The sequence below is a fragment of the Buceros rhinoceros genome, unplaced genomic scaffold (genome assembly GCF_000710305.1).
Source record: "Buceros rhinoceros silvestris isolate BGI_N320 unplaced genomic scaffold, ASM71030v1 scaffold23447, whole genome shotgun sequence".
Classification (NCBI taxonomy): domain Eukaryota; kingdom Metazoa; phylum Chordata; class Aves; order Bucerotiformes; family Bucerotidae; genus Buceros; species Buceros rhinoceros.
In genome coordinates, this window is record NW_010420792.1 from 50,058 (window position 1) to 62,440 (window position 12,383).

At 47.3% G+C, this 12,383-nt stretch overlaps 1 protein-coding gene across 1 annotated transcript in view; it reads left to right on the forward strand.

The window, feature by feature from the left end:
• The window catches only part of KSR1 (kinase suppressor of ras 1), a 23,037-nt gene extending 11,342 nt beyond the window's left edge, over window positions 1–11,695 (forward strand). Inside the window, exons 4-18 of the mRNA XM_010139437.1 lie at window positions 502–506; window positions 2,025–2,085; window positions 3,025–3,108; window positions 3,581–3,642; window positions 3,750–3,856; window positions 4,032–4,200; window positions 5,442–5,483; window positions 6,422–6,476; window positions 7,173–7,218; window positions 8,198–8,577; window positions 9,471–9,567; window positions 10,133–10,266; window positions 10,704–10,835; window positions 11,088–11,223; window positions 11,558–11,695. Coding sequence (XP_010137739.1) covers window positions 502–506; window positions 2,025–2,085; window positions 3,025–3,108; window positions 3,581–3,642; window positions 3,750–3,856; window positions 4,032–4,200; window positions 5,442–5,483; window positions 6,422–6,476; window positions 7,173–7,218; window positions 8,198–8,577; window positions 9,471–9,567; window positions 10,133–10,266; window positions 10,704–10,835; window positions 11,088–11,223; window positions 11,558–11,695 — 1,648 coding nt within the window. The remainder of the gene's footprint in view (window positions 1–501; window positions 507–2,024; window positions 2,086–3,024; window positions 3,109–3,580; window positions 3,643–3,749; window positions 3,857–4,031; window positions 4,201–5,441; window positions 5,484–6,421; window positions 6,477–7,172; window positions 7,219–8,197; window positions 8,578–9,470; window positions 9,568–10,132; window positions 10,267–10,703; window positions 10,836–11,087; window positions 11,224–11,557) is intronic.
• The last annotated feature ends 688 nt before the right edge of the window (window positions 11,696–12,383 follow it).

Consider the following 12,383-nt stretch of genomic DNA (forward strand, 5'->3'; position numbering starts at 1 on the left):
AGTGCTCTTCCACAGCGCCGGCACACGTAAAGCACATACTAAAAGCTGCAAATTGGTAAACGTCAAACCACAGCAAGTAAGCATCTGTGGCCACTGCCCAGCTTTGTTTGGAAATTCAGTGGCAGGAACCTGGTTCTGCTGTGACCTAGGGCCTGTTGAAGTCTGCCAGGAACTGCCTGTGATTGGGGCATTTCGGCAGAGCCCGCCAGCTGCCCGAGCTGCGCAACCCTGGAGCACGTCTCCTCTCCAAGCCACAGATCAGGTGCACTCTCATGCCCTTCCCTCGCGGGCTGGAGCTGGAGCACTGCCCAGCAAAGACTGCCATTTGTAGGTGGGAAAATATTGGCAATGCAGGAACTTCAGGAGCCTGTGCAAAAGCAGAGATGTTTGTAAACCTGACATCAGACCTTGCAGGAAAGAGTTTCTGCTCTAGCAAAATGTGTATCCTGTCACATAAATATGAATGTCTAAACAAACCAATATTTTTTTTTTTCTCTCTAGGTTCGGTAAGAGATTTTTACAGGGCTGTCTTCATTTCATTATTGAGAGAGAAGAACCTGTCCTTGTCAACCGTCTGTAAATCATCCCTGTGCAACCTCTGGAGGTCCTCACCAGGGCCTTCTGTCCCAGAGCTCCTGTTGACTGTCACAGGAGCTTGGCCTACTGGATGGAGAGCGGCAGGATGTTTACCTGGTCTTTTTTGTACCTGGTATTTCTTCAGATGATCAAGGAAAAGGAATGCTGATGTTTAAAGGGTTAAAGCAAGGGGTTTGAGTGTATTCATTCGCTTGTCTGTGATTTCAGACAGCTGTTGTCGGTGCCTCTTGGCAGTAGAAATAATGTCCTGTCTAACCATGTAGTATCTTGGGTATTCATTGCCCTGTATCTCTGTAATGAAATTAGACAGTTGTGTTCAACCCGGGAGAAACACTCCAGCATGTGCTTAAATGTGGAATGTTTCCTCTGCTGCTGCTGAATCTGCTCATGGATTCCGTGGTTACAGGACTGGGAGCTGTGTTTTATCCAGTAATGTCTCAAGGCCGTTCGGTGTTTCAGCTATCCTGATGTGACCATGTCTGTCTGTCTCAGACACAACCTGTAACCTGAGAAGCTGATGTGGAGAGATAGGGGCATCTTGGAAGGTGTCTCACCTGCCTTAGAAGTCCAAATAAGGACATTATAGCACCATACCTACGTCTAATGCCCTTTAAAACAAAAATCCCAGAAATTACTTTCAGAAATGAAAAAGCATAGAAAGAAGATTGGAAAAGGAAAAGCAAGCAGAAATCTGAGCATTTCTCTGTGGAGAGCGATAGAATTTATGCAATAAACAAAAAAAGCATTAGAATAAATTCAAACAGAAATGAGGAATTTTGGTGCTTCTATACACAGAGTCATGTTGTCTGTTTTAAAATCTACACTGCTCCTGTAAGACCCATTCAATTCCAAACTTGTTCATATTCGCCAGGACTCTTCAGTGATGTTAACAGCCATCTGAACTGCCGTGCTGTGATTAATTCAGGTGGCTGTGCATTTGGATAGCCACACCGGATAAGCAGTATTCCTTGGAGAAGCAACTAGTCATTCCAGCCTGTTCTAAGATGCTGAAGACCACAGATGCTTTTAACAGTTCACTGGAATAGTGATAAAAAAGAATCTGGTGCCACCTAGGGTCAAATAAAGAGACTGGCTTTTTGTCAGCGCTGGCAGTGTCCAGCCTTGAAGCTGTGTTTTACCTGCAGTACAAATTTTGTCAGGTCTGCAGTATGGCTATAGATTTAGTTCAGAAAATATGCCAGAATCGTAGTATTTGAGAGTTTTTAGAAAGTTATGTAGTATAACAAATGAAAGGGCAGTATCTGGCGGCAGCTTTACAGCAGAAGGCAAACGAATCTCAGCTCTTCTGCTAACAGTGACATGGCCGATGGTCCTTGGCTGTGCCAGCAACCGCTTTGTGTATGTGTAGACTGGTAAGCACGCTTGTGAGTAAAGCTTCCCTAAACCACCCTTTTCTTCTCCATCAGAGCTCTCCCAAGGATCCCCTCAGACGGTACGAAGAGACTTTGGCTTAGCTGTAACGCACAGGTGAGCGATGCGCTGGGGGAGCCCCACGGACAGAGCCCAAGGGGTCAGCCAGGACAGCCTCCTATCTGCTGCGTCTGTAGCAGTCACGGCTCTGAGATGGGCTTGAAGCTGGGCTGGGTGCCTCATTTGCCCAGTTCAGCTTTAACTATGTATTTCAGCTTCGTTTCTTTTTAATATGTGCACTAGAAATCCTTTCTACAAAGGCCCTTGACCAGTGATTTTCTAGTGACTGCCATACCAGCATTAGCGGTGTCGGGTGTGGGGTGATAGGACCGAGCGTGCCACATGTGCCACAGTACCTTTGCTAAAACACTTCTACTGCTACAAATGAAGCTGCTCCTTCCTCCCTGCGTGGAAAGAGCGTGTATTTCCCTTTCCTCCCTTGTAGCTTCCTGCATCCCCCCTTCCCAAATCCAAGCTGTAACTGGGCCAGCCAGTTCTCATGCCAGAGCGTCCCATTGTTTAATTTTCTGGTGAAAGGGATAACACTCCTGCCACCACCCACCCACCATAAATTGGGTCCCAGTCCTAGGGAGCTGTTCAGGTGAATGTAACCTGCTGACCTGAGGAGGGGCACCAGCACCGGTAGGCAGCACAAGCTCATGGGCTGGATCTGCATTTGGGGTGTGTGCTGGCTGCCGCTGCTGAGGGGACCTGTTTGATGAATGAGGTGAAGCTCAATTCCAGTTTGAAATGTATTTATTCTGTCAGGTGAGTATCTTTGATTGCATGAGCCTTCAGATCTGTAATTGCTGAGCTGCAGCTTTGAGGACCTTCTAGAGATGTGTGTTTAGGCACACCCTGTCTCCTTGTCAGAGAAACCTCCGAGCACCTCTCAGCCCTGTTCTACGAGTGTCTGTAGTCTGTAACTACCAACAAATGTTCATTTTCCTTTATACACCAGTTAACATAATTTTCCCCCCTCTTGTCTCTACTTAGGTTCTCTACAAAGTCTTGGTTATCTCAGATTTGCCAAGTCTGTCAGAAGAGCATGATGTTCGGGGTGAAGTGTAAGTACTGCAGGTGAGCACACAGTGATGATATTTTTCAGGAGAACTTTGCATTTGCTTCATTAAAGTTTGCCAGTAACACGTATCTCTTGATACGGTGCACTCTGAGCAGTGGCATCGTTTTGTCAGCCAGTTTCGATGTGGCAAAGGGATGCCCTGGCACAACTGGCTTTTCAGGTTGGTGGATGAACCAGATCTATTTCCCTGCCACAGGCTTCTTACCTCATCGTGAGCAAATCTTGTAGAGGGAGTGAGAGTCGGTGAAGGTCACTGTATTAAAAACTAATCAAATGCTGAGATACCTATATGGCTGTCATTAGCCTAATGACACACAGAGCAGCAGTCTTCAAGTGACTACATGCTGCTTCAAGCCAGAGCATCCCAGAACTCCCTCTGAGATTAGCATAAGAATTACAAATTAAGCATAGGCTTCCTCTTTTTGGAAAGAACAAATTGCTATTTAACATGTAACATTTCTCTTTCAGATTAAAATGTCACAACAAATGTACTAAAGAGGCACCTGCCTGTCGAATATCCTTCCTTCCCAGTAAGTCATTTTCTACAAATTCTCAGCATTTCAATGCAACTGGTGGTATCACAAGAACAAAAAATCTGATGAAAGCTTTTCTTTCCGTTCTGCAACCTGTTTTTCAGTTACAAAAATAAGAAGAACAGAGTCTGTCCCTTCTGATATCAATAATCCAGTCGACAGACCAACAGAACCACAATTTGGAACTCTCCCCAAAGCACTAACTAAAAAGGTACGTGGTGACTGAAGTGAGTCTTGTGTAAGTCACCAAGGAGCTGCAATGAAACAATGCCATGATCGAGGCTGTGCTGTGCTGGGCAGCTTTCCTTTCTCTGGTCAGTAAACACTGACAAGAATTCTTTCTTCTTCTTACTGTTTTCTCATGAGTGACTTTCCTTGCCTTGCAGGAGCACCCACCAGCAATAAATCATCTGGACTCTAGCAGTAATCCTTCTTCTACAACCTCATCCACACCATCTTCTCCAGCACCTTTCCAGTCTTCCAACCCTCCCAGTGCCACACCTCCCCCAAACCCCTCTCCCATGGGCCAGAGGGATGGCCGGTTCCACTTCCCAGGTACCTCTGCCGAGAGCCCAAAGGCCGCTGTGCCAACAGAGGCCGACCAAGGCTCCATAGGTGGTTGTAGGATTCTGAACGCATGGTCCTGTCTTAAGCAAGGTGTGAGGGTGTATCTTGTTGCCTGATAAAAAAATTGTCTGTTCTTACAAGTTACTAAGTGCTATCAACAAGATACCTCTGCAGGAGACAGATTGTTGAGGAATGCTGGCACCTCTCTTAAATTATTTGATCTTTCTGTTTTCTCCTTATTTGAAAAGGACTAAAAAAAAGAGCAATGATAGCCCTTCTCCTCCCTGTTCTCATTTATTGTACAAGGCCCCCCGCCTGCTGCTGTGGTCAGCAGGGGCTTCCAGTCGTGAGGAAGTTGATTGCCAGAGCAAAATGTAAAAGCAAGGACAGAACTACTTTACCAGTCCCTCCCAGAAGATAACCAACAGTCAACACTCATTTCGAAATCACTGACATACGCCTGTGGCGGAGAGGAATTTTCCCTCTGTACCTCACAGATTAAGAACCCAGATGCACAGGCTTTCCCAAAGTTGACAGAGGCAAGAATCCCTGACAAGGGCAAAGATTTACAGAGTGAGGACAAATGTAATCCCTTTGATCTGGAAGTGATGTCACATGCTGCCCAATAGCTGCTCCAGCTGGCCTTCAGCACTGCTGTGCTTTGTATCAAGCTTCCGATCTGAGTGGAAGTTGCTATTTTAGCCCACTCAAAAGGAGCAGAAGCAAAGCCAGTTTAGTACAAGGATTCTACTGCAACTGCTCTGACTTAGGGCATACTGCTCAAATCACAGTAATCAAATAAATGCCCGGAGATCGCTCATGAGCTTCAGCTTCTCTGGGTGCATCTCTGAAAAGCTGAAGACAGGAGAGAGCACAGAAGCACCAGTCTCCCATGGGCCTGCATATGGCATCCCCAGGTTCTCGACATTTGCTTCTGCCACTTGAAGCCTGAACACGGTGTTTTCCCCCCAGACTGTTTGCTTAGTGGTGACACAGCTTTCCTTGATAAGTGGCATCTGCCAGAGCCTTCCAAAAATGCATGTGCTGAAATTCACACCCTCAAGCAGGCTGATAATCTACTAATCTGTTTCCCAGCAGTGAGCTGGGACTAATTCATTGAATGCGTGTGGGGCACTTACTGATGATCCTCTAACTTGTTTGTGTTTGGTTTTCTTTTTTTCCTGGTAATTTTTTTTTGTTCTTTTTTTAAAAATACATTTAAAAAAAAGCTGCCTACTACATTCAGCATAGACAACAATTTATCTTCCCAGGTGAGTTGAGTGTTTTGATTCTACTAACCAGCTCTGCTGCCCAAAAGTACCTTGTTTGTAAACTTCTGCATGCTGCCCAAGAGCCGTAATTCTGCTTTAAAACCAAAACGTATCTATCTGAGACAATTCCAGCTTTCTCTTCTCTCAGTGTGTCCCTCAGGCCTCTCTCTCCTGACCTGAGGTAGTGATGTGAGTTACATACTAAGGTGAAACTTTGAATACTCGCCTGTAAACCAGCGGCTCTGCTGTGGGGTTCTGCACACAGCCGTGTTCTTTGTTTGAAAAGGCTGCTCAGGCTTTAGGGTTCTGTACCAAGTGTCAGCGGGCACCGTCGCTTCAGGACTGTCAAGCAAACCCTGATGAGCGAGGCTCTTGCCTATGGGATTTAACCGTGGCGTGACACTGCTCATGTGGGGGTTCGCATGTACAAGTTTGTCACTGTTTGTGAACCCTTAGAAACAGCGTGTCTCTTTCCAAAGGGAGAGTTGATGATGTAGGATACTGAGTACAGAGTGTTTAATCTGAATTTTGGAAGGATTCGCAGCCCAAGCTGAATTTCTGGGGCACTGGTGCGTTTGGAATACACGACCCGCAGTGTAGATGAATTCAGTCATCCTCGTTCTGTGGGGATTTAAGTACTTCTTGTTGTCCAAGGCAATTGGAAGGTGTGTGAGGAGTTCACAGACAAGGACTGACCTTGAAAGACATTACAGATAAGTCGGTGAATGGGAATGAGACTGGGCTTGGTCAAGATCCAGCCTGTAGGCACCAGAGGGGATGAGCACATGAACGGAAGTATAAAATCATATTGTCTGTGGTTGAGTTTATTTTATAATTAATTCCTGAATAAGAAGCAAATAATCACTATTGCAGTGATAAAACTTCCAATCTATGAGATTGATGTGTAAAATGTGTGTCACAAATTTCTGCTTTCCTAGAAATTCCCAGTCCTGCACAAACAGCACAGCCTCCAGAAACAGCCGCAGACACTACGTAAGTACAGCTCTGAATTCTTCTGTTTGCACAGTGTTCACTGCTCAGGCTGAAAGCGCTGTGTTAGGACCAAAACTGAACTCACAGGAGAATTCCAGTCAGCAGGGGTGATACTGATATTCCCAGTTTTATAAAGCTGAATAAGATGTTTATTTAGACGGGACTGTGAGAATTCCCTGCCTTTAATGTCTAGTTATGGTCACGTGTGCGTTTCCCCCATCAGAAAGGTCCGATGAAACAGAAGTTACGGGGTTTTACGATTAACAGAACACAACACGCTTAGCTGGAAGTGAGAACATCTCTGTAAGGATCTGAACTGTAGGGCCTGTCAAGGATTGTGGCCTGCCCTGCCAGCACTCACAAGTGCTGCGCCGCTGTAGGTGTCTCAGCAGTAGGAATGGGAGCATCTGTTACTGGAAGACGCTGTATTAATGTAGCCCTGCCACTGCCAAATCAATTCCTACCGCTTAGTCACCGAAAATCACTTCAAAGACTTTGTACCTCATTGCTAAAGAAAGCTTAGAAACTCCTCATCTGTTCAGCAGAGCAGTAATTGTATTTTCCCGCAACCTGCTGTAACGCTGTTGAGGTCTGGTCTCTGTTGGCCCCTTTCCGCCCCACCAGCAGCATACGGAGCAGCCCGTGTTTCTAGCATTGCAAACATTGTTTTCACTGCAAACCTGTCTTCTCTTGCAGCGCTGACCCACCGCCAGACGCAGGTGGAGTTGACTGTGAAGCAGAGGTAGGTTTTCTGGTTTGCCCTTTGTACAATCAGAAATGCCGTTGTCGAAAGCGCAGTGGAAATGTTGCGGCCCTGAGATTCGAGTGTAGCCTGGCAGTGCCTTACCTCTGAGCTGCTGGTGCTGCAGAGATCTCAGCTGAAAGCTCACGGTTTCTGTAGCAAGGCTGAAACAATTAAGGACTTGAATCAAAACTTCTTCTGATGGGGCTGAGATGATATTTTTCAATTTCTGGCTCACTTTGGTGCAGCCGTTTTCACACTGCACGAGCTGCAGGCCTGCTGCTGGAGTTACGAGGTCTAAATGCTCTGCAGACCTCAAATTTCCAAGTAACGCACACGTAGGTACTACCAGCGGTCAGATTAGCTGCCGGGGGATCCTGCGAAGCAAAGGCTGTGAGCATGGGCTTACGTTTCGTGTAGGAGAGCCTTTTCCTACCTGTTCACAAGGGCTGAGTTTGGTAGTGCCTAAGCGCGTGTTCTGCTTGTGCTGTCAACACCAAAATGGGTTTCTGTCGGGATGAGTAAAGCAATAGAGGTAGAATCAATGACTTCAGCAGAAATTACTGGATTTGGGATCAAGCTTACTGATTTTTTGAGCGCTTCTCTCTAGCAGGAGAATTTTAGTAATTCCAGAACAAGCTTTGCCCGCAGGTATCTGAAGAACAGGGAGGTTCTTGACCCTTCCTTTTGCCCCACACTGAAGGCCAAACCCTGAGAGATGCTGGGAGCATAGATGTTAGTGCTGCTTCTACAGACTTTGCTCTGTGAGATGGGATAAAGCCTTTCTGCATGCGCTGACATACAGAAGGTGTTTGCCTTTTTGTGGCCTTCTGAGGTGACTTTGTCTCGTGAGGTGTATTTCGGGAGCTGGAGTCAAATGTGAACATCCGGCCCCCAGCAGCTGTCTCAAAGCAGCCGTTGCTGTTTCCGCCCCTCAGAGGGGACTCTCAGCGTGTTTCCCTCCCCTTTTTGTGAACAGGTGGAAGAACCAGAGACTAACAAATCGGAACCTGAAGATGATGAGGATGAGGTGGAAGATTTGCCAAACAGACGGCCGCGCTTGCAAGGGATGATTTATCGCAAACCTAGCCAGACCAGTGTCTACCTGCAAGAGTGGGACATCCCCTTCGAGCAGATTGAGCTGGGGGATCCCATTGGCCAAGGACGGTGGGGGAAGGTGTACAAGGGAAAGTGGCACGGGGAAGTGGCCATCAGGCTCTTGGAGATCGACGGCAACAATCAGGATCATCTCAAGCTCTTTAAAAAGGAGGTGATGAACTACAGACAGACCCGGCATGAGAACGTGGTACTTTTCATGGGCGCGTGCATGAACCCTCCTCATTTAGCAATCATTACCAGGTAAGGAGACTGCACCTGAGCCTTAGCTTTAATATATACATGTTAGACGGATATAAAATATATTTTCTTACCTATAAAAAATAAATGTCTCGCTGCAGTCAGGAGGAGGCAGACATGAATGCAGTCCGTTGCTCAGTTTCAGGTACTAGGGTTGTCTCCTTCAGGGAAAATACAAATTTTTTTTTACTTTTCTTTAAAATTTTTTAATTTTTAAATAATAGAATTGAAAAAGCTGGTGAAAAAAAGAATCTAGAACAGGCTGTTCCTCTGCTCTCTACTTCCAGATGGTTCCAGTTCAGCACAGTGACAACAAACCAATGTGTGGGGCTGCTAATGCAACATTATCTCTTTATTTCTGTTCCTCTGAGGGACAGGGCTGATGAGGCAAAAATGTCACTGTTTTTCTCCCCTCTCCCATTTTCAGTGTTTAGTGGAGATGCGGCTCATTTAGCCCCAAGTAACAGCTTCTGGGGCTGTACCTCTGCAGGCTGAGTTTCAGTCGGGCCATGGCACATCGTTCGTACGGTCCGGTGAGGGGGTTCTCAGCCACTGCTAACTGCCAGCCCCAGCTGGAGTCTCCTGCCAAGTGACCAGGAGCACCAGCAGCAGAAGCTGGTGCTCAGACCTTGCAAACTGGACTTCAGAGCCACGGAGTCTCTGAAGAAATGCATAAGGATTTGTTGCAAGCCCTTGTGACAGCAGGTCTCCCTTACATCGCCCACACAGATGTAACTGGGTCCTTGACGATCTCAAAACGGTGTTTCTCAGCAGCGGAAGAGGGCTGGGCTTCTGCCAGCGGGATAAGAAACCCGACTGAACTCCCACCGTGACATCTGAACTGCCCTCCCATATTTTACAGACCTTTCTAAGGGTTGTTGTTCTCTTTCCTGTAGCTTCTGCAAAGGAAGAACGCTTCACTCCTTCGTAAGGGACCCCAAGATCTCCCTGGATATTAACAAAACCCGGCAGATAGCACAGGAGATCATTAAGGTAAGAGTAGTTATGCTAAGGGAGACCTCCCCTAAGGGGCTGAGGAGGGAGACTCCAGATAAAGGCAACAACGAAGAGAGGAATTCAGGTCAGCTTTTCTGCCTGGTCTCTTCTCTTCACCTGTAACCGCAGCAAAGTTGCTGCATTGCGAAGTGGGGGGCCTTTTCTCCCAGGTTTGCACAGAATTTTCTGTGCTTGCCTTCAGTATTTCCCAACTGAAGAAGCATTTCTAAAGCTGCTGTTTTCTTTGCTGGCAGAAATATCCTGTGAATGTGGTGAGCAAACTCGTGTCAGTTGTTCTCTCTTCTTACACATACCGACTTCTTCACAACTGTGAAGTCTGGAGGCACTTACTGCTTCAGCTAGAGTCCCCTCCAGCAGCGCTGCGGTGCACAGCTCTGCTCCCCTGCAGGCTCCCTCCGCACCCTTCCTGCACAAGTCCCCAGTTACTGTTAGTCGTTTCTGCTGCAGTAATGAGAGTGAATGTGCTGGAAAGCGAAGCATGCCCAGAGCCAGAGGTTTGTCAGCGCTAAAAGGAGTTCACGTCTCTGCATCTCCTTCCCAGGGCATGGGGTATCTTCACGCAAAGGGGATCGTACACAAGGATCTGAAATCCAAGAACGTTTTCTATGACAATGGGAAAGTTGTGATCACTGACTTCGGATTATTCGGAATTTCGGGTGTGGTTCAGGAAGGAAGGTGAGTGGAGGGTCGGTGTTCGGTCCGTTTCTGGAATGACAAGTAACGATCAAGTAGAGAACTGTCTTGCTGTGTTACACTGTACGGGTGGGGAGTGTTGATTGCTTTACACGCTTCTGGAATAGCACATTTTCTCTTTGTTTTATTTTGGGTTTTATTAGCAGAGTTCTTTGGACAGTTTACCTGGCTAGGAAGTTATGTGTGGAGTAAGACTCAGAACACAGAACAAAAAAACATTTTAAGCCCAGGAGTGAGCTGGACAGTCAGGCTAACACCGGTGCATTTTTTAGTAGGGTGAGAAAATCAGAGAGGAAATGTCAGCGAAAACATTTGAGTCAGTAAAGTCAAGGCCTTAGGTGAAGCACAGACATGGTCCCTATGCTGCCGCCCGGTCAAAGCAGTCGTGTTTCAGTCCTGCCTCTTCCTTTTGAACTCAGGAGAGAGAATGAATTGAAGCTGCCGCACGACTGGTTGTGCTACCTGGCCCCTGAGATTGTTCGTGAGATGGCCCCTGGGAAGGATGAAGACAAGCTGCCGTTCTCCAAAGCTGCAGATATCTATGCCTTTGGGTAAGAGAGGAACACCCGGGAGTGCCACAGGAGCTTGCTGAAGGAGCCAGTGGTCCTCACTGACTCAGCATCCTACCTGGGATGCGTTTTGCTCATCTGCTATAAAAGATACGGGCGGGAGTTGGGGGGTGGATTTGCTGCACAGCCTTATACACCTTCCAGAGCTTATCTGAAGAAACGGGAACAGCGTCAGGGGTTTGTGTCTTTTTCTTACGAGCAGGCAAAGGCTTGATTTGCCTGTTGCTGTTGCAGGACTGTGTGGTATGAGCTGCAAGCAAGAGAATGGCCATTCAAGAGCCAGCCCGCGGAGGCGCTCATCTGGCAGATTGGAAGTGGCGAAGGAGTGAAACAAGTCCTCACGACTGTTAGTTTGGGGAAAGAAGTCAACGTAAGTACCTCGGTTGCGGGAATCCTACAGAGCTATTTATCAGGAAAAGAGGGAGCTGCTTAAAGAGGAGATTTATTGCACTTGTATCAAAACTCTAAAGATAAAGGTCAGGAGAGAGAACAGAGCAGATGGGGCACCAGATTAGATATGAAGCCTCTGCCCGTAACGTCACACAGAAGCAGACGTGCATCCACCCACCCACCGGTACGCAGGAGGCTTCTGCTTGTAAGAATGTCCAAGACCTCCGCTAAACAGTGTCTGTGTCTGGGCTCACGCAAACCACAGCTGACCTGCCAACTAAGTGGAGATAATGAGCTACAAATACTCTTTGCAGGAAATTCTCTCGGCGTGCTGGTCATTTGATCTCAGCGAGAGACCGAGCTTCACTGTCCTCATGGATATGCTTGAAAAACTGCCAAAGCTGAATCGTCGGCTCTCCCACCCAGGGCACTTCTGGAAGTCTGCTGAGTGAGTATTTGCTGCTCTTAGGAACATGCTTGCTGCTCAGAATTTGCTAACTCACCATTTCTGTGCTTTATTTTGCCTGCCTGGGGGCTGTCAGAGCTCTGATGGGACAGTAACGGTGTGCTCTTCCCCTCTCCTAGTTACTAGGAAATGATGCAGTTAAGCTCTCGTGCTTCAGACAGCTAATTGCCTCCCTGAACACATTCACCGCCCCCCCCTCTTAGGAACATGCTTGCTGCTCAGAATTTGCTAACTCACCATTTCTGTGCTTTATTTTGCCTGCCTGGGGGCTGTCAGAGCTCTGATGGGACAGTAACGGTGTGCTCTTCCCCTCTCCTAGTTACTAGGAAATGATGCAGTTAAGCTCTCGTGCTTCAGACAGCTAATTGCCTCCCTGAACACATTCACCGCCCCCCCCAAAAAAACCCAAAGTCGTCAGAATTTCCCCTGTAATGGCTGGTACTGACTGAGGAAGGGAAGGACCAAAGGAACCTGCGCCGTTTCCCTTTGAAACCGAACTGCCAGATTTTGCAAGCGCTCTAAATTCATGGCCTTCCTCAAGGAGCACGTGGGACAACACCCCGTCCCCTGCTCCTCGGTACGGAGTAGTGCCCAGTTGCACAGGCCGGCAGAAACGTAGCGTTAGTTGTGACTCGGAATAACTGACTCCTGGGGAAAAACCACACTGGGTGGTA